Source organism: Condylostylus longicornis, unplaced genomic scaffold, assembly GCF_029603195.1.
Source record: "Condylostylus longicornis isolate FDR11 unplaced genomic scaffold, ASM2960319v2 ptg000106l, whole genome shotgun sequence".
NCBI lineage: Eukaryota > Metazoa > Arthropoda > Insecta > Diptera > Dolichopodidae > Condylostylus > Condylostylus longicornis.
This window is the reverse complement of record NW_026578074.1, coordinates 335,979-361,841: the sequence shown is the minus strand read 5'-3', so window position 1 is coordinate 361,841 and position 25,863 is coordinate 335,979. Positions and strand designations below refer to the sequence as shown.

Sequence of the window (25,863 nt, the reverse complement as noted above, 5' to 3'; positions counted from 1 at the left end):
TATATTACTTTTTAAGCTGGCTGGTGTAGACTGAGTTTAACTGCTAAAATTTTGACAACATAAAAATGAGAAAAATTTAGAAGAGAAATGTACGTACAAAAATATTTTTAAAGCTTTCTCGGAATCATAGTTTATGCGGGTGATATTTTTAGAAATTATAAATTATACTAAATGTTTCGTTCTTTTGGTCAAATAGAAATGAAAACAAAAAAACAAAAATAAAATAAAATTAGATCAATTAAAGAAATTGAGACGCGGAAGAATTATTTATTATGGAATGCTTAAATATTTTTTTTTTCTTATTTTTATTTAATAGATTTTCAAAGAGTTTGACATCGAAATCGGGTCGAAGAGGTTTAAATATATACATATAACAAAAACGACGATTAATAAAATTTAAATTTTAATTAAATTTTTAAATTTGTTTATTAATTAAAAATTTATAATACATTTGTATAATTTTCAGTATACATGACAATATACATTATGTATGTAGATTTATTTGTAAGGAGGTGAAAATAGAAATTGTGTTGTGACCTATAATTTAACGAAATTAACCGTGGTGAATATTTTTTTTGGAATAAGAATATGGTGAAATGGAATATAGAAAATAATTTTTCTTTTATCATAATTTTTTAAAATATTAAATTATTTTTGGAAAATTCACGTGTTTTATAGTGGAAGTTCATAATATTACTAAGAGAAAAAAAATTTATATATATTTGCGAATGTAGAATATTAAAACGATCTTATGAATGAAAAAGTATTATAAATAAAAATTCGTTCAGGCTGTTATTTTTTTAAATTTATTTATATAATGTTTATAAGCGTAACTAAGTGGAATGTTTTATTATGTGCATAATTAATCAAGTATTAAAATAAAGTAAATTCTGAATAATAGAGTTTATACAGATAAAAGGATCGCTGTGATGTACTTTACTAAATTGAATATTAGAAAAATAAAAGAATTCAGTCAAGAGTAAGAGTTGAAATTAAATTTTTCCTTATTAAATAAACTTGGAATCAAAATAATTTTTGACACACAAGCTACGCAAAACTGAAAAAAAATTTAAGATTTTTGTCTGTAAGGTTCCCTTACTTTAAAATTACAGAATTTTGTACAATACAGTGTTGCCATACAGATAACTTAACTTTTCATTTCGACGTAGCTAGTTTCACATTGATTTTTATAAAGAACATACGTACAAGAGCAAAAGTACCAAAACTATTAACTCACATAAATTTTTTCTTTCAAATTTTTTATATACATATTTTTCCTGATTATTAAATTATATGTATAACGTATTTTTTATATATTGCTAAAAAAATCAAAAATAATTTTATATTTAGAATTTTAAACAAATAAAATTCAATGATTGCGAGTTCTTATAACAAAAGAATGAATAAACTGCAAAATATGAATGTTAAAAAAAAATATCAGAGAGAAAAAAAGAAGATCAAAAAGAATAAGAAAGTAAATTTGCGTAGGACAATAATTATTGCTGATATTTATATGCTCTAATGATACGCTGTTATCGTATTGTTGCCAGATAATAAATATTTATAAAATGAGCATGTTTGTTTCTGAATCAGTATTCTCATATTTTTAAGTTTTCTCCACAAGAGATCTTTATGCCCTTCTCATGTCGTGGATCTTTTACGATTCCTATCCTCACCAAAAATAGCATTATCTAGACTACTGAGATAGAATTATATTTACACTACTAACAAATTGAAGTATTGCAGCTAGCAGAAGTCGCGAGATTTCCATCGGGGTAACAAACGCCCTTTCGAAGCATTACAGAAATATAATTTTTTTTTAGAGTGAGAAAGGCTCTTGCAATTCTTCCAATGATCGACCCTTATGCGTTTCTTCCAATCATTCAGGTTTAAAGTATTGCTTATCTGGCAATACTACTTCCTACCAAATAAAAAATATGTATGTATATGTATACGAAATTACTAAAAGATTAAATTCTGCTAAAATTCAAAATTAGGTAAACCTTGAGAGTCGAACAAAATGCGATAGGTTTCTATGTACACAAATATATTACTAAAAAAATAAATCAAAGCGAAAGCCAAACATAAAAAAAATATATACTTATGTACATTATATATTAAATTAAATATTATTAGAGCAAGGTAAAATGTCACATGCAAAGAGACACAAAGAAAATATTAATTCAAAATATTAAATTCAAATTAAATTTGTGATCATTTTTTATATATTTAATCTATACTAAAAATTGTAGTGATTAGTTAAATAAATTTTTATTTATTAAGGATTTATATTTTTATATGTATAAGTATAATAATATCAAAAATGAAAAGAAAGGAGAGTAATCACATGTGCGCAATCAAAAAATTGTAAAAAAAAATATGCTCGAATTTTTATAATTTCTCATACATATATTACGTTTTGAGTGCTCATTGTGCTTAACAGGTTAACAGGTGTGATTTAATATTTTATAATTTTGTTTATTATTGCGCCTGAATCAAATAAAATCAAATTATTTGCTATGTAATTTTATGTCTATACTTCATAATTAAATCAAATATTATTAAACTTAATATAATTAATTGTTAAAAGTGCGTCATAATGGTAAATGACTCCTATATTTATGTGTGATGAATATATTAATTGAACGATGTTTAGTATTAGAATATTGAGAGTTATGTCGCATCCGAATTCTTCGTTTTAAAACTCTGGATGTTTAATAAGCCCTTTAATCGTATTTTCGATACGTTACTGATCAAAGAATAGATATTTATTTATTAAAATGGAGATCAGTGAATAATTTAAAATTAAATACACTATAATCAAAACATTTAAGAGGTATGTGGCTGACCATATGTTTTGAGTGCATACATCTAGGGGTAATTTCTGTTTATTTCATAATTTTTTTTAAAATGACTCGAACTCTATTCGACGTCTAATAAACAATATAAACCTAAATGCTGCCTAACTAAAAAAAGGTTTATTTTTTAAAAAATTTTTTTTTTTTTTAATTTTTAACTCTACTTTTATATTTATAATTTTTATTTCACAATATACTTTAAATAGTTTATTCGGCATAACGTACCAGTCGATTTAATTTTGCCTAAATTTTATTTTTTCTAGAATTTGAAACGTAAGAGAATTGTGAAATGTTAAAGCACCGATAAAATTGGGGTAAAAAAAACCCGCCCTGTCAATTTTTGGGTTTTTTCTATTTATATGTTATGTCATGGGCTTTTAATCTAATTTATTACAAAAATAAGAAAAAATTTTATTTAAACAAAAAAAAGAATGTCCAAAAAGTTTTTATTAAAAAAAAAAACAATATATTTAAACATTTTACTATTGTAAAACATAAAATTTGGTTGGGCTTCTTCTATATTTAATATGAGGCAAATATTTACAATTTGGTTGTAAAAAAAATCTTGGCGCTATAAACTTTAATTAAGAGAAATTTTAAAATTTTTTTAGAAATTTCTTAAAATATTTATATTTGTATGTACTATTATGAATGTTTGTATGTATATAGAATCCGAAAATAGAAATAAAATAATTTCATAAAAATTTCCTATTAGTTTTTGTTTAATTTTATAGTTTTGTTTTTTCAATTATGAGAAGATTTTCCTCTTTTTTTTTTTTTTTACATATTACTCATTTTTATTTTCTCATATAATTTTTTTTTAAATAAAGGGTACAACAATATACGAAAACTAATTTTAATTTTGTATTTTTCGGTATTATAGTTCTTTATTTAATTAAATAAAAAAGTTTTTCATTTTTAGCGTAAAATTTAAAGTGATAAAATGTTGCCTTCAGAATTGTATACATGCACATAAGTAATTGAACGCACATACAACTTAAAAGCACCCATATTATTCTGTAATAATATTAAGAATAATATTCATAAATATTTTAGTAATAATTATTTTATTTTATCACTAAAATTTGCTTTGTGTTATTTTACACTTTCGGAATACAATAAATTTTGCAGGATCTATGACCTCAATTGCACTATTCTTACTTATATTTCACTAAGGATCGAAACACTATAATGAACAGTACTAACAAAACTAGTATTTATTGGTGCAATAAAAGTGATTGGGTTGGGACTTGGCTAAATTAATATTTTCAAATCTAAGTAAGAATCGCGCTGTCGCATCCCATTCTTCAAGGCAATTCGTTTTAGTTTTCGGTTTTACAAAAGTTCTGCCATACAATTTGCATTTAAAAAAATTAATACAAAAATTAATACACTTGGGGCAGCTCGCTTGTTTATTTTTATTTTGATTATATTCGCCTTGTTTATTTCGCCATTTGTTGTTTTGATATTTTTTTTTTTTTTGTTCTATGCAAACTAAGGACTGAACACAATTTCTTTATTATCAATTTTTTTTAATTTTGGTTTAAAAACTCTTCACCTATGTACATTTCTAACAGTTTGAAACTGTAAAAGTACATAGTTAGATGTAAGATGAGTTTCTTGTTTTATTTATAATTGAATAATTCGTAAATCGGTAATATTTAAACCGTCGGAAAAATGAATGAGCGTCGGGAAAAAGTATGATTCGAAAATATTTTTAAATAAAATAAAAATTAAGCTTGAATTGAGCTGAATTTTTCGATTGTTGAATGCTTTTATAGATGATTACGTAATTTTTCATTCAACTCAAATTATACTCATTTGAATTTTAATGCTATAAATAATATTAATTTTAGTATAATTTCAAAAATAAAATAATTATATTTGTTAAAAAATATAAGCTTGTATATAATTGTTATTAAGTGTAAATTTCATTTATAAAATTTAAAATTGCGTATTCTGGCGAATGACAGTAATGAATACAATAAATTAAAACGTGTAACCATTTAACACAATGCACGTTTTAATTTAATAAACAAAATGCTGCTCTGTTTTCTTTAATTCAATATGAAAATTGGACTTTTATTCCAAAAATTTTTGTTCACAGTGCAAGGCAAGCAATACTAAAATTTGTCTGTTCACTCGGCTGGGAAATTCGTCAAATTGGGTGTTTACTAAATCACCTATCTACTGTATATGCATATTATTTATTGTAGTTATAATTGCGGGCATACAGCTTTTAAATTAACAATATATTCAATTAACAATTTACATTAATTCCAATTACACAAATAGTGTAATAATATGCAATCAAAATTACGAACTAGAATTTAATATAATTTAATTTAATAAGAGTTTTCCGAATAAAATTAGAATTCTTTTTATGGTAACAAAATTTCAATATAAAATTTATCATTATTATTTGTCATTCTGTAAAAGTGATTCACCACATATGATTCGTGATCTTTTTGGCATAATTACAGTTCTGTTGACGTATTGAAAACAATAACACAATAATTTAATGGTCAAATAAAAATTTTCTAGAAAAAAAAAATAAATAAAATAAAAATATATTTTTATATTATTTACAAATTCTTTTTAAAAAATAAACAGTAATGTCCTATCATATATTTGTCATATAAATTTATCGGCAGTTTTCACAATGAACATCTAGCAAAATGTAGATCAAATGTTAATTTTATTTATTCAGCAGCGCTTTTTTAATTGCTGAATAAGTCAAGTTGACTTCAGTTAGGTATTTTGTTATACGCCCAATTGATTTGAATTTAAAACGTCAAATTCATGTGAACCCTGTCTCGGATGTTTTCACTTAAATTCAGATTTAAAATTCTCATGCATCTACATGATCATGCATGTATTTGCTTAACGTTTTATACCTAATTAATTCGTTACAGTATAAAACTTAATAATGGTATCAAAATTTTGTGTGAAATATGTGCATTATTCTCAAAGTATAAGTTAAAAGTATCAACACTTTTCACTTTGAAAACTTTTTTCGCACGTTAACCTAATGAAAAATTAATTAATGTTTGCTGCAGTTGAAAAATATTTAAAATTTTTCAAAATTAAGTTTAATTGTTTCCAGGTATAAGTTTTTAAATAAAATTAACAATTTCCATTGAATTAATAAATTTTGATGTTTTGGCGTCGGTTTTTTGAAACAGAACGCTACCAGAAATCAATAATCTTTAAAAATGTTTTAAATTTAATTATTGCAATTTCTTCATACAACACAAAATTCAATTAGGTCTCATCATCATTATCATCTTGTGGCACTAAGCTGTGTGAGCTTTCGCCTTCTTCACTATATTCTTCCACATTACCCTCTATCCTGGATAGTCAATTTCCAGCTTATGATATTAAGTTTTCTAGAGTCCTTCTCGATGCTCTGCTGATATAAAGCACAGTGTTAGACCTAATGTTATATTCGCCATTTTAAAGCCTTCTAGCAACAATAATTTTATTTTACGAATAACTTTCTTCCAAAGATTCTTAATGAATATACTTCCGTGCTGTTAATTTCCAAGCTTCACAACCATATTTAACCACCGGTCTCACAATGGTCTTGTATACAACTAGTTTCGTTTTGTTTTGAAAGTAGTGTGAACTGTAATAATTTATTGTTTGCGAAAAGGCAACAGTTACCAGCTTGAATTCGCTCATGAAAACAGTGTTGCATATTGTTGCCATTTATAGGTATTACACCGAAAGCTTTTAACAACCTCGAATTTATAATTTCTTACAGTCTTCTTCGTTCATTTCATAGATAGTTTGAGATATTTCGTTTTCTGTTTAACAGCGATTATAAAGCGTTACCTTGCCTTACAGCTGTCTTGATATCGAATACTTTTGAAGTTTGGTTTTGAATTTGTACTTTAGCATTGCTCAGTGTTATCATAGCTAAACGCGTCAATTTTGCCGGTATTCCTAGTTGTATCAATGAATAGTGCTGTTGTTTCCTATTAACACTGTCAAATGGTTGTTTAAAATCTATGAAAAGTATCCGAAAGTCTGCGATATTCCATGGAATGTTTTAATAAAAACACTTGATCTGTCGTTGATCTTTGATTCCTAAGGCCCCATTGATACTCCCCACTTACCTCTTCAACTAATGGCTTAAGTCTCTCATATAAAATATGGGCCAAAATCTTATAGACCCACTTTAGAAGCACGATTCCTGTGTATGTAAAAATTTCTGTACGATACCTCTATGTACATAAAAAAAAATCAATTTTGTAAATGTGATTCTAAATCAATGCATAGGAATTTCTCATTTAAGAATATTAAAAGTCTTTGAAGTAAAAATATAAAATTACACGCGCCTATATTTTTTTCTTACCTTAATTTACAAAAAAAAAAAAATTTGAATTTTGTGTTCAATTATAAAAGAGACAACAAAGAGCTCAAGCAGTATGATGTACCAGAAATATTTTATTGTGGGCTCGAACATAAAATCAATCATGTGTGGAAGAATAAAAATGAATAAATTGAATTTAAAGTACAAAAAAAAAAAACAATTGATATGTAAAATATTAATTTGTACCTATTTGTTATATTAAATGGCACGAAAGCTTGAATTTAATTCAGGACTTCATTCTTAATATATGCAAAACATGCAGGTAAAATTTTCTTATGTTTATATTTTTTCTTTTTAAACCCGCGCGGAGAAATTTTAACTTTCAATCACATTATTTGTGCTATTCAACCGAAGTTTTACAATCTATGAATGAAAAGTTATTATAAAAATTTAGAAAACTCTATTCCACAGGGGTCGTTGACACGCTAACGTCATTCATTAATATTGCTTTGAAAATGTGGCCGAACTTTGTGTTATGGTCACTGTAAATTGTATCATACCATGGACAATGCCTTTTGTTTGATAATATGAATAACATTCATCCGAAAGAGATGTGCCTATTTAACTATTTTTTCTTAATCATTTTAATTACAGCATAACACAGCTTCAGTTTTGCGCTTCGCATATAAATTTTAAAAAAAATTTATTGTGTACCCGAAGAGGTGCATAAAATTTACACTGTACTAAAGATATAAAATAAACCGAATATTGTTTTGTAATTAGAATAATTAAGAAATAAGATGTAGAAAAATAATTAGGAGAATTTACAATAACAACAATATTAAAAGCGAAAGCTTTTTTTCTCTTTCCGCATTGCATATAAGTTTAGTTATCTATAAGATATTAATAATCGCGTAATAAATCTCTATATGTACCTATATAAATTCTCATATTATATTTTGTATCTCTATTTGTACATATTGAGCTATATGTTAACAATTTCAAATCACACGTTACTACCGTCAGCCAACACACTTAGAAAATCGACTTTAGTTATTTTTTTTTCTTTTCATTTCTCTTTTTATTATTTTTAAAGTTCGCCCACTAAACTTATTGTTTGAAAACTGAAAATTATTTTTTTTTTACTTCGTGTCGCTTTTTTAAAATGTTAAAATATATATGTGTAGGTACATGTGTTTTTATGTACATAGATATAATTGTGGCCGAGATAATTTTACGAAAAAAAAAAAATATCACATAAAAAGTTGTTTTTATGCTCTACGTAGAAACTATGCAGTAAAATAAGTAAAACAAAAAAAAAAATTTCACGATCAGTGAAATTTAAAAAAATATTTTTGACAAACAAAAAAATAAAAATATAAAAGTCTGAACTTTAAGGAATTGTAGTGTCCGTCTTTCTTTTTATATTTTTATGTTTTATGGAATACGTCAAATATGTGTAAGAATCAAGAAGCAAACATTCAGCAAAATGAGAAAATTTTCGAAATAAAAATTTTAATGTTAAAATATTCTTTTCGGCATTCAATTTAGTTCTGCCCCTAAAATTATGCTTTTATTCTTATTCTTAGCAACAATATGGTAAATATATGATATTTGAGTCTAAAGTCTACGAAAAATTGTTGGAAGTAATTTGTATTATCAGGCAATTATATAAAATTTGTGTTAGAAACCTTGTTGGCCAAATTTATTGAACAATAATTGTAGTGTGACAAGGAGTTTTATATTAATAAAAAAAACAGCCTTCTTATAAAATTATTAATTGGAGATTCAGAAGATGATAAATTTTAGCAGATTAATTTAAAAAAATATAAATTAAGAAATTTTTCTATCTTGTCCCGTCGGCACCACAATATAAAATGGTGAAATAGAGTAAACATAGAGTTGATGTATTTTAATAAATAGGCAGGGGGCTGACACATTTCAGTATTTTGGTATTTGTAGGACTTTTTATGTTTCTGACATTTCTGCTAGGATTTAAATCCACCACAACACTTTTTTAAAGAACAAACCGGTTTGAATAAAACCGATAAATTTGGTAAACTTCGATATCCCCAAAATCGTTTTTTTTCAGGATTTTGTTTTTTTTTTTGTTTTCGTGGCAGAAGGTTGTCAATTGGGTTTTTAATCTATCCAAAGCTGGGCTTTAGAACAATGAAGGGTTAATACGTTAGCTATAGATAAAAATATTTTCTAAAAGTTTTGTTATTTACTATCTTCGACGGTTCCCTTTAAAATTACCGATTTTTGGAACTTTTTATGTTCAATGAGCCGAAAAATATACTTTTAGTAAAAAATTTTCAATCAAAGAACATTTATAAACTTTTCGAATGCAGTTAGAGCTTATTGCTTTTGATTATGAAGTAAAATTCTAAATTAATTAATTTAGGTTTTTTTCATTTTTCGTACAAATGAAAAAAATATATTTTTTTTTCTCTTTTTCTCTCAAATTTTATTTTATTCGAATTTCAAATTTAGAAGTGAATTTTTCTTAATTTTATTATTTTTTTTTTAAGTTTAAAATTAGTTTTCCTTAAAGAAGAAAAATTTTTTATATTCTTCTTATTTTTGTTAAATTTTTTTTTTGGTGTGTGAAAACGCTTGACCGTGTGGCAATTTTTAATATATAGACACTATGTGAAAAATAGGAAAAATTTTTAGAAGAGAAATAAAATTCTTATTTTACTCACATCCAAAAGAACATTTTGAAATAAATATGAATTTTTTTGATAAAATAATCAAAATGGCACATAATTTCGAAAATTTATTCAAAAGAATTCGGGGTTTTATTGCGATCAGTACTTCAATGTAAATAAGTACCTGTTTGGATTTTAATAAAAAACCATTACCAATTTTTGCAGGAACATCAGATCATTGATTCTCTCTTTAATATGTGGTGTGTTAGTTTAATAAAAATTTATATTAATTTTCGAAATTATAATTCTCTATAATAATATAGTCGTAATTTAATGAGGTTAGGAACTTAAACTATTAGCAACGAAAATAACCTTCTTATATAATGTAGTAGAAGATTCAATATAAAATATAAAATAACAAATTTTTTGGTGAATTATAAATTTTATTTTCTTTCAAAAGTTTTGCAAAAATGTAAGCGAACGATCTGTATATGTATACGATACCGTTTATCCCAGGTCTTCCTTTTAAATTTTAAGACTAAATTTTGAATTTGAAATTTTTTGAGTGACTGCTTTTTTTGTAAATGACTTTTCATCAATTGCATTCACATCTCTCATAAAATGGAATAATTTCTCTATTTTAAAATCTTTTTGACGTTTGACGTTTACAAATTATAATTTGTGTGAGAAGAATGTAAGAGTGAATTCTACAACTGCCAAATGATTTCTTTTAAAATTATTTTGTGTATAAAATGGGCATTATCTTAAACGAATTTTAATAATTAGAAAGTGCCTCTTACACATAAGGTTTCTAAACTAAAAGAAAAAATAAAAAAAATATAAAAAAAAAATTTATTTAAAATATTTGTATGCGGACATGGGCGATTTGTGGCGAATTATTAAAAGAAAAAAAAAATTAAAACATAGAGAAAATGAAGCAAAAGATAGAAAATATAGAAAAAATTAAATTTTTCGTATAATAAAAATGTTGGAATTCTAAAGCGTTTTTTAGGGTTACTAATAAAATATGCTTTTCGTTTTTTTTTTTGTTTTTTGTAATTTTTGAAATGAGGTAGTCAAAATTAGACGAAAAATATATTTATTCGAAATCTAGACTAAATAGTAAAGAATTTTTCTTTTTTTTACTTTTCGATGACGTTTTGTTTTCTTTTTATTGTTTTTATTTGTGCTGAAAATATTTTTGTGAAAATTTTTTTTTTTTTTTTGATTTTCCTCTATGTATGTAAATTATTCATATTTATTTTTCTCTCTTATAGGAAATAAATTCGATTGTATGTTTTGTAAGTTTTCCGAATATTGAATATTGTGTGATTCAGTGAGTGAATTTTGTTTATAGAAAAATATGTGCATTCAAACATTAAAATGTAATTATGTATAATAAATAAAAAATTTGATTTTGAATTTTATTTACATAATAATTTTGTTCTTATCAGATTTATACGCATAATGCATGCAGTAACATTTTTTCTGTATAACAATAATACATACTTACGCTGTATATGTGAAATTTCTTTGATATTAAATTAAATTAATTGCAATATTATTTTATTATTCTCTTATTAATATGTGTATATGTATATATAATTATTTTTTTCATATATTTAGCATAATATGTACAAAATGTTATACTGTATAGGTGTGCGCAGAGTGAGACTATTAAAATTTTGTGTGAAAATTATAAAAAAATTTTAATATAATGAAATAATGAAATTTTTGAATATATTATTAGTAATTGATAAATTAATAAAATTATGAATAATTCTATGTATTCTTTTAGAGGACATGTTGCATTAAATATATATAGACTTTGCCACTCATATAATATTTTAATTGTTTGTATACGCATTTATTTTAAATTTATTAAAAATATTTTCTTATACTATATTCTTTCATATATTATTCGGTAAAACAGTTCTTATATTCAATTCAAGATTGAATTAAAAATTAAGTAAATAATTGTATATAATAATTGTAAATGAATACATACAAATAATATTTAATTTTTTTTTTTCTAAAAATTTAGCAAAACTTATTTTTTTTTTACAATCTTACATCTTATTAAGGTCCATATTGTTTTTAATATAAAAAATTATAGTATTACCAAAATGTTAAAATTTTTGTCAAATTATTTTATTCGGCGAATTATAAGTGCCTGATGCTGAATAAGGCAAATTAACTTAAATTTTTAAGTTTCTAACTATGATGGTGTTATACTTCATGTATAAATTTAAATTTAAAATTATAGTTGAGTAGTGTTACCGTTGTTAAATTTATATTTCTATTTAAAATTTCATTATTATATTAGTATGCTATGTAAATATGTCAAATACAAATTAGTTGCATAAATATTTAATATTATTTTTTTATGTATATAATTTTAAATATGCAAAAGTAATATGTTTATGTAAAATTACGCAAGTAAACACTTTAAATACTATTTACGACAAAATTGTATGTTATTCTTTAATTATTTTTTAAAAAATAAAAAATTTTTTTCCACAATGTTTTTAATCTTAATTTAAAAATAATTAATATTAAAATTTTCACCTGCCTACAACGTAAAATGTTCAAGTTTCTGTTTTTTTTTTCCATCTCATATTACATCTTTGTTACCGTCTTCAAATCAAGTACCTATATACATATGTACATTTTTACATGCTTATAAGTCAAAAATAAGGTTTTTTTAATTCTTTTTTCATTGTTATTCTTTTTTAAATTGTTAGAGATATTAAAAAACAATATACATACATATTTTCTTAAAAATTTTATTTTATTTTTTTTTTTTTTGACTTTATTTTGTATCAAAACAATAGAATTATTGTCAAAGTTAATTGGACATAATTCAACATTTTTGTTTTTTTTTTGTTTTATATTACAATTAAAATAATGTACGTATGTACCCTAAAATAATAACAAATATAATAAAAATAATTTGTGTTTGCTCGTTTAAAAGAAATTTTTCATTCATTCATTTATAATCTTTATCTTAATTATAAAAAAATATCTATACTCTATGTATATGCTATGTACACACTTATAAAATAATTTATAATAAAATATGTACACATAATGTATACCTATAGATGCGTGTATAACTCTTGTTAATACTTTTTGGATTATTTAATAATGTCAAAACAAAGATTTCTTTAAAATTATTATATTTTTTGCCTACCTGTTTTATTACGTAAGTGCGTATATACATATAAGTTATTTATGTGTGTATTTAAAATTATGTATAAAAAATAAATATAAAAATTCATTATATATAAATGCATTATATTATGTATAACATATTTATGTATTTATATTATACATATTCATGAGCCATATATGTATGTATATACATACTATGAAAAAAAATAATAATTATATAGGTAAAACCTCCAATGAGGTTATTATTAAAATAAAATGAAAATAATATGATGATAAAGCAAAAAAGGGGAGTACTTTACCTTCCCACTCAAAAAAGCAACAAAAAACAACAAGACAGACACTATCATTAATGTATGTAAGAAAAAAAAGATCATTTAAAAAATTAAACTTATCGTCAACTGAACTTGTTAAAATAATATTAAATATAAGTATATATGTACATATATAATAAATGTGTGTTATCAAGAGAGATAATGCATTAATATGTTTGTATAATGACGGATGAGATTATAAAATATATATACAATTATCTACCTATCTACATATAATAACGATAAATTTTTAGTTATCGATAATTTTCACTTAATTTTAAAATTAATTTTTCATATTATATTTTGGTAATACAAGTACATTTTTGTATAAAAGTAACTATTTACATTTATATACGTATGTACATATGTATATAAAAAAAATTCTGTTCTAATACTGAAATTTAAAGTAACTTACTCATTTATTCTCTCTTTTATTTTTTATTTACTTATGCGGTAAAAAAAAAAAAACAAATTAACAGGTATTAGTGAAAGAGAAGGGAAAATTATTATTTTTATTATACCCACATACATATTTATATACAAATCTGCATATTTAAATAGAAAAACAACAAAATTAAATTAAATCTAATTTAAGATCACATTCAAACCACAATATTAAAATGCACATAAAGGTGTTATACGGTTAAACCCTTTAAAATTATTTATCTACATTTTTTTATCTTAAATAATATTATATAGTGCGTGTTTAAACACATAAACACTATGTTATCTAGATATTATTTAAATATGACTCATATTTTAACGCTAATAATATAATAAAAAGAGAAGAAAAAAAAAAAAAAAACAATTTTTTTGCAGAAAATTTTCTTTGCAGATCATATGTTTAAATAAATTTGCAGTGCAGAGTATAATAAATCTATAAAGTAAATGAGAGAAATTTTTTTATTTTAATATCAATAGGACAAAAAGAGAAAATTATATTTATATATATATAATATTTTGGCATTTCAATTTCATTATTCTCTTTTTTCTCTATCTGCAATAATCGCTTCGCTACTCTACAGTTTTTAAATGACTTGACTGTAGTAAAACACAAATGTGTTAAAATGAAATAGAATTATAGCGGTAAATTTATTAAAATAGTTTTCTCTTTCTGCGTTATTCACTTAAAAATTAAAGCAACAAAAAAAAACTATAATAAAATATTGAAGGCACAATAATAAAAACAAAAATAAAATTTTATTTTATATGATCATTTGACAGACTAGACATCTCTTTTGGTAAAAAGATTTTTCGTACTTTTTTAACTGCGATTATTTCAGTCTATATTTTGGTCGCGAATGTGTTAAGTGGAAATTGTTGAGTAATTTTTTTCCATTTATTTTTTTTCAAATTTCGTGAGAAAAATTATTTTGTTTCACCAATTTTTAATTCAATTTTATTTTAAGAAAAGAAGAAATTTTTTGCATTATTTTATTTTTGTGTTTTTTTTTTATTGTTGTTTTTTTTGTTTTTTTGCTTTCGGGTATTTTTATTCTGAAAGTTCTCAAATTGAAAGCGGAAAATACGTGCGCGGTGTGATTTTTTTTCTGTTTGAGTTTTAAATTCAATTGAAATGCAATTTATTTAATTTACAAAAGTAAATATTTTTAAATAAAATAAAAAAGAAAATAGAGTTTTTAAATAAGAACAATCTAAAAAAAATATGTTTAGAAATTGTAAATTTTTTTGAGAAAAAAAATATTCTGACTAGTACAGAAGAAAGCAAATTGTTTAGAAATCAGTAAAAAGTTTTCAATAGAATTTTACATGCATACATACGTATGTATGCAAATACGTAAAATAAAAAAGATTTTAAACAAACTACAATTTACCTTATAAAATAAAGTAAAATAAAGCTAATTAAAATAAAATAAAAACAATTTATTAAACTTTTTCCATTTTATTAGCAAAGTAAAACAAAAAATCCTCACATTTAATATTTATTTGAAGCTCAGCTGTTTTTAAATAATTCTGATCTGTCAGAAATTGCAAATTGTATTTTTGTTCTTGTATATTGTTTGTGAGAGTAAAAAAATATTAATTTGCTTTCTGCTTTTCATTCAGTGCCTAATTGAAATTTTAACAATTTAAAAGCTATTTAATAAGAAATGATAGTTAATTTATTAAATTTTTATTAAAAAATATTAAACGATTTTCCTATATAAATCAGAAATATAAATTATAAGATTTTTTTACGAATTTAAAAAGTGAATTTTCATAGGAGAATAAGTAAAAAACAGAATTTTGACAGCTCTCTCAGGTTGAGTCAAATGAGGTAAAAAAAAAAAAATAACAAAAAGAAAAAGAGTGTTGATAAGAAAAATAAAAACAACATTTTATATGCAGCAAGAAATAAAAACAAAAAAAAAAATTTTTGTCTGTGCTGCGCGCCGCTGTCTGCATTTCATAAGTGAATTCTCATTCTTATAAGAATAATATTATACACATATGTATATAAAAAAAAGAGAAATATTAAAATAACCAGAAACAAAATGTGTGGGTTGTTCAAAAATTACGTTTTAAAGAAGTGTTTAAGAATAACAATCGGAATTGAGAATTAATAAATTAAATTAATAATTTAATTTAAATAAATTTTTTATTATAAAATATTGAAAAATAATTAATCAATTTATTAATTCTTTAGAATTTTCGAGAAAATACATACATATGTATATGTAAATTAATTTATAGAAAAAATTTAAATTTTATATTTATCATATTTATATGAGTTTAAATTTATGAAATTCAATAAATTATTTATCCATACATACATACATATATGTATTTAAACATCAGCAGGTATAGAAATTAAAAATTTGACTTAGAGGCAAGATTTTTTTCGTAATAAGAATTTTTAGTAACGCAAAATTGTTAATTAATATTGGCTATTGTTTGTCAATCGTTTTATATAACGAAAACTTAATAGGTACTTTTGACATTGTATTATTTATTTAAATTGAACTCAACATACCCAAACATAAATTATTGCACAGAATTAGATTATTTGGTGCTCAAATAAGCTATTTTAAGTAATTTTATAATTGAAAAATAAAAATAGAGACATTTAGGAATTTTATTGGAATATAAAGTTTTAAATATCTTTTAAAACACTTCTATACTTACAGCCTGAAACGTGCTCATTTAGTCTGATAAATCGGAAAAATTAAATTTTAATTAAATTAAATCAATTTCAGTTTCTTAAATTTTAATATATTTACATAGATTTTTTTTATGCATGTATGCATTCTATAATTATACCTACTCGTAAGTATATAATATTTATATACTTACGAGTAGGTATAATTTTATAATTTTTAATAAAATTGTTTCCTTATTTCTATCAATTTGGTTATTGTTTGGTCAAATATTAGGTAATTCTAGTCAAATATTAAAATTGCGAATTGATATTATAAAATAACATTAGATTTATACACATGCAATAACTAGAGGTTAATTTGGATACTCTAAAGTTCTTAAGAATATTTGTATGTTTTGTAATCGTTAATTACAAATAATCGTACTAAATGTACACATTTAATATTGTTATATATAAAAAATATAAGTACTATGTATACTTAAATACTCATTAGTTATATTCGTTTATTGCAATATAATTTTATTAATTTTAGGAATTTTATTGAATTTAATAATATTGTTTTTAATGTTTTAATTATGGCAAGAATCTGTTAGCAGCCGTCGTAATATTGAAAAATGCCTTATTATCAAAAATTTTTTATAGTGCGATAATACGCGCAATACGCTTAATTTAAGAAATTAAGAAATTTTATTTAGATTTATGAAAAGAATTCTTTTAAGTGATTCTTGCATTTCTTTAAAAATAATTAAAAATTGTTGCACTCATTTTAATATAACATAATTTTTTGTGAACAACCTATGCATGCAATATGATTGTACTTAAAATTTAAAAATTAAAACAAATTACAAAACAAATTTTCTATAAGTACTTAATTATTTTTACTTACATATTATATTTTAATTTAGTTTTAAATAAGTGACAACACAAAATATGATCACAAATCAAAAAAAAAATTATTGTAAATTACATACAATAAATATATAGGTAATATACTTCAAATTAGTTAACAAACAATTACTAATTAAAAATACTTGTATAACTTATAAAAATGAATAAATTTTTAAGTGATTTTATAAAAAAAATATACTTGTACCTTTCAAAAAGTGAATGAAAAAAAATAGTGAAAAAAAAAAAAAATATTAAATAAATCTTAATGAAAAAATACTCAGCTGTCAAAAATTTTTAATGTGAATTATCAGTCCAGTTATTAAAATCAAAAAAAAGGAAAAATGTTTAAAATTTAATTAAAAAAAAAAATAAGTAAATAATTTATTAGTTTATTATTCTTTCAAAAAATAAATAACATTTTAATTATCTTAACAAAATATAAAACAAGAATCTTAAAAAAAAAAAAAATTCATCCAGAAAAACACGAAAGCATTAAAAGTTTATAAAATAAGAAAAAAATACAAAAAGAATGTTAAAAATTCAAACATATTTGACATGCGTGAATGAATAAATGCTGCTCTAACGTAATTTAATATAACATAAATAATATGTGTATGTGTATATGTCGTATGTAACAGCAAAATATTAAGTAATCTATAAAGTTCGTAAAAAACGTAAACGCATATTTGATGTACTTAATTTCCGTCGGCGGCGGCGGTGTTCCAATTGCACAATTTTTGTTTGTTTTGTTTTTTTATTTGCTGTTCAATACGGTATCTTAAACATTATATATCAGAGACTCAGAGTAAACAATTTCCATTAGTTGCGGTTCATTGAGTTCTCTTTCATTTAAATTTTTTTTTATTTTAATAAAAGAAAAAAAATTTTTTTTTCATGTATTTGTTTAGAAATTTGTTAATAATTTGAAAAAAAAAGAAAGAAATAGTTAACAAAAATAAAAGCAAATTTTAAAAAAAAAAATGAGGTTATGAATGTCAAAATACATTAAAGTTGTAAACAAATAAAAATTTAAGTTATTTTTTTTTTCTTATTTTTCATTTTATAAATTTAAATTTTAATAACTTAAATCTTTACATAAAACGATATACTTTGTGTATATATATATATATACTTTATATACATAATAAATTCATATGTACTTAAAAGTATAACATAATTAATTTTTACAAATTATTTAATTGAAAAACAAAAATAAAAAATAAATCAAAACGAATAAATTCGTTATATTGACAGCTACATAATAATAATTATCCCTCTGGCGGTCAAACCAAAAAAAAAAAATTTGTTTACAAAACATAATATCACAATATTTATTTGAAATATAATTTTCCTATAAGAATACAAAAAATATTTTGAAGTTATTCAAACTAGAAGAGAAAAAATAATTAAAAAGGAGAAGAAATAATTCAACAAAAAAGAAAAAAGTCCTTAAAAACTTTTTTTTTTTATTTTATATACCATCCAAAGTTTAATTTAATTTTTTTCACCATTTTTCTAACAAACGGCCACGAAGTGGAGAACTTTTATCTTAGGATGGATCCAACGCGAGGTGACTCGCGGTATAATCTTAATTACGGTATGGGCGGTATTGGTCTGAGTTTAGCAGATCAAGCCGACCTATACGGTAATCCAGCTGCTGTATTGGCATCTGGTGGAGGTGGTGGTTTAAATAACCGGCCACCAAGTGGTGGATTAATACAATCGATGGGCGGCGGAGGTGGTGGTAGCGGTAGTGGACGTTCATCGAGTGGTCTTATGCATCATAGCTCTACCGGTGGTAATTCAAGTAATCAATGTCAAACACTTGGTGGCAGTGGTGGAAATTCAAATCAACAACAGCAACAACAACAACAACAACAACAATCATCTCGTGGTATAAAACGTACTAGTTCAGGTTGTTATGAAGACCATCATCGTAATAGTGCCGGTCAACAAATGAGTTCACAAGGTCTACAAAATTTAGATAATTGTGGACCAGGTGGACAACATAGCGGTAATGGTACACCACAAGATATGGTTGGCGGTGGTAGTGGTGGTGGTGGTGGCGGCGGTAGCGGTAATCCTGATGAAAATTATACATCATTACAAACAAATAAAAAAAGTCCACCGGCTAATGGAAAAAAGACAAAAGGACGTGTTAAAATTAAAATGGAATATATTGATAATAAATTAAGGCGTTATACAACATTTTCAAAACGAAAAACTGGAATCATGAAAAAGGTAAGTGATATTTTTCTTAATTATTTTGTTTAAAAATTGGTGAAAATTCAATAAAGTGGCATAAGAAAAACAAAAAAAAAAAAATCTACAATATAAAATGACAAGTAAACATAACCTTAAAAATATTTTTGTATCGTAAAAATATTTAAAAAAAATTCATTTGCAATAACAATAAATATTTTTGTGTATGTTTTTTATAAAAAAAAAAAAATGTTTGAGTCTTGCGCATTTAATTTTGCAATGTCAAAATTAAAATTATAAATGAAAAACAGCTGTTTCGTGATGAAAATTATTTTGTTGTTAATTCACATAGAATTAAGTAAATTGTTGTCTTTTTATATTGAATAACTGTTACTGCTCAATATTTTTATGTAGCATTGTAAATAATTTATTTTCTACCTATAATTTCTTTTCTCTCATTTAAAAATATTAGTTACCTACATACATTTGTTTTTGTTAAAACATAAATATAAATTCCTGCTTATTCTGTAAACATATTTAAAGTTAAATTTTAATATCACATTTCTGTTCTTCTTATTGTTATTGTGGTTTGCTATTAGAAATGCGCAGAATCTCTGTAAAGTGTCAAAATAAAAATGAAGAGAATTTTTTTTATTGGTGTTGTTAAGAGATAAGAAAAACGAAAATACCAGCAAATTCTATATCAGCATAAGAGTGAAAAAAAAAGAAAATAGTGTTACCAAATAGTTTCAAATTTAATTTTAATGCCAAATTTGGAAATATGACTTATTTTTCAAAAGGATATAAGTACAGTAATTATATTGAATGTTTAAAAACTTTATTGTCTTACATTAAGAGTTACAATTTTTTCTTAATTTTCAATATTGCCGTTACTAAACGAATTAAATTTTCATGTATTTTTAATATTTATAATATGAACTTGAATAAGTCACAAATTAAAATAATTTTGAATGCAGTTCTAGTAGAAAACATTATAGAATTAGATAATTATTTAAGTCTTTAATTATGATAATAGAAAAGGCCATTGAAATTTCTAATCTTTTGAACATTGGAATTGTACTTATTATTGAATAATATTATTGCTATGACACTAATCAAATTTTACGTGATCATACTTAGTCCCTACTTACCTACAAGTTTAAATTGACTATAATTACTTAAAATTTTATTTGCATAAGTTTCCGGGTTTTTCATTCATTTCTACATTTAATTTAAAAAACCAATAATTTCTTGATTTATCGCCATTTAAATAAAATATTTTATTTTATTTTATGATTCATTGTATTTTTATTGTGTTTTTTTTTTTTTTTAATCATCCACCTTCTATTAATTTTGTAAGTGTTAATTTTTTCAAAGATGGAAATGTAAACTTTCTAAAATTTAGAAAAAAAAAACAAAAATAAAAAATATAATAAAAAAATCAACGCCCTAGTTTTGAACTTGTTTTTAATTTAAATCGTTTCGCAAATCTGTCATTTATCTTAAATTTATTTAAGTATAAGTATATATATATATACATACTTAAATAATATATTTAAATAGTCAAATATTTTTGTTTATAAGTGTATCTAACAACTAATATAAAACTGTTAAACTGATTTTGTTCGAATATTTTTGGTCAAAAATTGGAAAAGAAAATTAATAAATCACTTTTAAATTGTAAGATTTATGATTTTTAATTATTTCGAAATTTTTTGGGAAAAGAGAAAGAACAATATAAAAAATAAAATCAAAATTTTAATGTCACGGGCAAACAATGTTAAGAAATCGATTTTATTAACTATCTATAGTTATTTAGTCTAGTAGTTTAATTTGTGGTAACTTGTAAATAATAGTTTTCTCTTCATTTTGAAGACCTTTAACGGAAATAGTTTCTCGTTCAATAAATTTTTTTATTATTTAATTTAAAATAATTTAAATAATTGTCTATATTTTGTACTTAATTTGTAATTTATAGAATAAATATAGAAAAAATGAAATGAATGCCAAATTTTTTCTTATCTTGAAAATTTATTTAATATTCTTTTATTTTTAAAACCTCACCTTTTCACAAAAAAATACTTATAAAATAAATGAAATGAAAAATTTCCTTAAAACAAATTTAACTGACCACCTACAACTTCATTTTGATGAAATGTAATACACCATATATAATTTTTTTGTTTTTAAATAACGGTATAAGGTTGTCTTGAATATCTTGTTATGCAAATTAAAAAAAAAATCTTTTTAAAAAATTTAATTTTTATTTTATTGAAAAATGAAAATTCAGTGAAATTTTAATATGAAGAGCAAAATTATTAAGTATTTTGTGTATTTCATTATCTTGTGTAATTAAATACAAGTGATCCTACGACTCATATTTCGTTTTCATAATTTTGCATAGAAAATTTTAAGCTAAATTAAATTAAAAAATGAAAAATTATTAAATATTGATCCTATGTCAATTTAAAGACTTTTAGAATACGTTCCAAATAAAATTTTTAATACGTTCCAAATAAAAAAAAAAAATTGAAATCGATAAAAAAGTAAACTATAAAAATAAAATTCTGAGAAATCCAATAAACACGGGAAAATTTAGGTTTTTTAAAAATCATTTAGTACAGAGGTTCCCAAAGATTTTTTCCCTCGTACACCCCTTGTCGTGTTTTTGAATTTTTGATAGACCCCCTTAATACTTAATTAAAATCATATTTTATGTAGATCCCTAGCAGCGGTCCATAAAGTCCATGAAGGCCACTTTGGGAATCACTGATTTAGTATAAGACCACCATGGGTTCTATTGCACCAACTATACGTTTACTTTTAAACTTTTTTAAAAAAAATACTTTTTCTAATTGTTAAATATGAACCTTTGTATAAAATAAATAAAATAATTTTTATAAAGAATTAAATTCTATATATAGGCGGCATCGTGCTTTTTTCAATTTAATATGAATTTAATAACCAGGAAATGGAAATAGTTTTAATATTATAATCATAAAAATATAATATAAAAAATATTAATTGATTTGATAATAGATGTCGCTTCAGTATTTTACATGATTATAGTTGAATTACTTACATTTAAAATATTGTTAATGCAGTTCATTAATCTTTTAACTATTGAAGCAACAGAATGTTTGCGATTTTCTTTTTGATTGACTTGTATAGAGCCCAGATCCCAAACTTAATTTAGGATTTTGTACGGGAACTTGTTAAACGTTGTTAAACTGTATGCTAAAACTTAATATATAATCTACTAACTGCTGGACTTATGATACTGAAAGAAGCTTTTAGTATACAACACGAATTTTTTCTAAAATACGAAACTAAAGGTAATAGACTACACAACTCTTTCTAATCATTAATCTTATTCTAATTCTTTAAATACAGGAGCTTTTTTTCTTTGAATAATAAGAACTTTGATTCATTCAATTAAAATAAATTGAAATATTTGGGTCTATACATAATAAGTAAAACTGTTATAATCAAAAATTCTTAAATGATCTTATTTAGACTTACTTCTTCTAACAGTGTTTGCTTCAATTTTTAAGAATTGTTTATTAATCCGTTTATAATTTAATAATGAAATACTATTTTTCTTGTTCATTTAAATTTTATAATATTAATTATTATTTGCATTCAATTTCGAATACCAAAAATTATTATAAAATATAACAATTACATTTTATTTAAACAAGTTTATAATTTTAGTTATTATAATTAATTACAATAAAATATAATGAGCATATTGAAAAAATTTTATGTAATTTAAGTTTCTCATTAAAATTAACTTGTATAAAACTTATATAAAAAACTCGATTTCTTAAAATAATTTTAAAAAGTTTTTAAAATTCACCAAATTACTTACAATAATTTCTAAAATTTTGAATAGTTTTTCAAATAAACACTCGAGCAAAATTTATTCTGGATAATCGCACGATATTTGTGTAAATATATATATTATGTCTACTTAAATATAGAGATATAAAATACCCTACCGATTTCTCAATAAAATTTGTGCAAATAATAAGTAAGTAAGTAAAAATTTTTCTACTTTAATTTCCTTTGGGATTTAAAATTAAATTGCAATAATTGTGAATATTTTCTATATTATTTTCTTTTTAGTATTGAATAAATATTAGACATTTTGAGTATGTACTAACTTACATAACATGTAAGTTCAAAAATATTCACTTAATTTCTATATATCCATACCTATGTATATATATATACAGATGCACTCGAATGTACTCATTATTGTTGTTCTTCTTCAATTCAATTTAAAGTTTTCGAATATACTTAGAGTTTATTTTGTTGTCTAATCTCATAATTTTAATTATCTTTTAAAAAATCGCTTACATTTTCAATGAATAACATAACAATAAATTTCTTTTATTATCCTTAAGTAACTTATTCCTTTTCAATATTTAAGAATAATATACATAAGTATATAATAAGATAAAACTTTAGTGGAGGTAAAATTATTCTATTACAATTTTTTCCTTTATTACTTGTAACTATTTATTCTATCGGTTTGTGTATGTGTATATATATATATATATATATATATTATGAATTTTTATATAACAATAAAGACGGTGCCACTAAAAACGTAAGAATTACAATAAAGCGAAATAGACAATATCATAACAGATGTATATCTTAGTTTTATAGGCCTAAAAGGTTAAATATGGCTAAACAGAAGCGCCCAGAAGGCAGAATTTTCTTTTGTTACGTTGTTCTTCCTTTTATTTTTTTATTTTATTTTGAAGCGAACAATAAAAATATTATATATATGTACGAATAAGAAGTATAAGAAGAAGAATAAACAAAAATTAAGGAACTATCTTAATCTTATATGTCACGACATATTATAATCTGCTTTTTGACGATAATAATTTTTAATTTTTTGCCAATTTTTATTTTGTATGCTAACTACTCAAATATTCGCTCTACTAAAATAACCACCTTTTATTTTATAATTTCTTGTTAGGTTATTATTGAAGAGAAAAATGTTAGGATATTTTTTATAAGTTACTTAGCTGAGAAGTTAGAATACGAACGTTGTTTTATAATTACGATTGCAAATATCATTTTAGATTTTCATTCATTTTATCAATTTTTGTTAATAGCCGCATTAATGAATCCGATTTTCAATTGTAGTAATATCGTTTTAATAAATTGCAATAATTTTGTAGTAACGCAGTAATACCTTTCAACAATTCAGGAATTAACACTTAAATTTGTTATGAAATTCATTAATAATTATCACAAACCAGAATTGTGTAGAAATATAAGTATGTAACATTATTTCAATCCTGATATCTAAATCTTAATATCAATTTGAATAAGTAAGGAATAGTGTAATTTAAAATTATTGCAAGAACACAGTAATTTACTCTACAATTTAGAAATTAATAACTTCTACGCTGAATTAAATTTGAAAGATAGGCAGGAATACTGACCACTATACTACCGAGGAAATATTTTTTTTTAATTAACACATTCTTCGTTATATTTATAATTACTTATTTCGAATTTCGAAACATAATTGTATTACTTTTAAATTAGTAACATAACATTCGTAATATCTCCGAATTGCAAGAATAAAACGAGCGTATTTAATATAATTATTTTATTTAAAAATTCCGCCGAACAGAATTGTTTTAATTCGGAATTAATAATAATATGATATTCATAATTACTCTGGATTTCAAGGTTTGTAGTGGAGCTCATAACAGGCTGTGTATATTCTTTTATTTAAACCTACCGTACAACTCTATTTTGTAGTTTTAGTTTAATTCAAACCTTTCCCTGTAGTGTAAATATCAATATATTTCCGAATAATGTATTTTCGAAATGCAATTTAACCGATTTTATCTTAATTCACTAAAATTTAATTAAATTTATTAAAATTCATTTAGATCAAACAAAACTAGCGCTATTTGTAAATGTTTTAACTTTTGTTTTAAAATTTTAAAATTTCATATTTTAGTAGTTATTCGTAAATGGTCACTTTAATTTATTATTTAAATCTTAAATCTTTTTTTTACATCCTTTCTAGTCAAATTCATTTGCGAAGAAAAATCTTCTTCTACAAAGAGAAAGACCCATACTTTTCTATTTTTATCTATAGAGGAAGAAGATATTTTTGCATAATAAACAGAATATTACAAAGGAAAAGAACCGCGAATTTGCAAAGTTTTGCAATATGCAACGTGGATTATTTTTATGCTTACTTATTAACTTTTTCTTAACATTTTCTGAATATATATACCTACACATTTACCACAGATATGTAATGCAACGAGTAAACCAAAGTAAACAATGAACTGATGAAAAGTTTTAGATTATA

The 25,863-nt window shown here is 22.9% G+C and overlaps 1 protein-coding gene across 5 annotated transcripts in view; it reads left to right on the top strand.

Annotated features, from left to right (window-relative positions):
• Positions 1-515: 515 nt before the first annotated feature.
• Positions 516-25,863, top strand: part of LOC129614207 (serum response factor homolog) — a 107,595-nt gene continuing 82,247 nt past the window's right edge. Inside the window, exons 1-2 of one of the 5 annotated variants that reach the window (XM_055528655.1) lie at positions 516-591; positions 17,321-19,544. In XM_055528655.1, coding sequence (XP_055384630.1) covers positions 18,858-19,544 — 687 coding nt within the window. In that variant the 5' untranslated portion in view covers positions 516-591; positions 17,321-18,857. The other 4 variants (XM_055528654.1, XM_055528656.1, XM_055528652.1 and 1 more) reach the window with 4 other exon arrangements.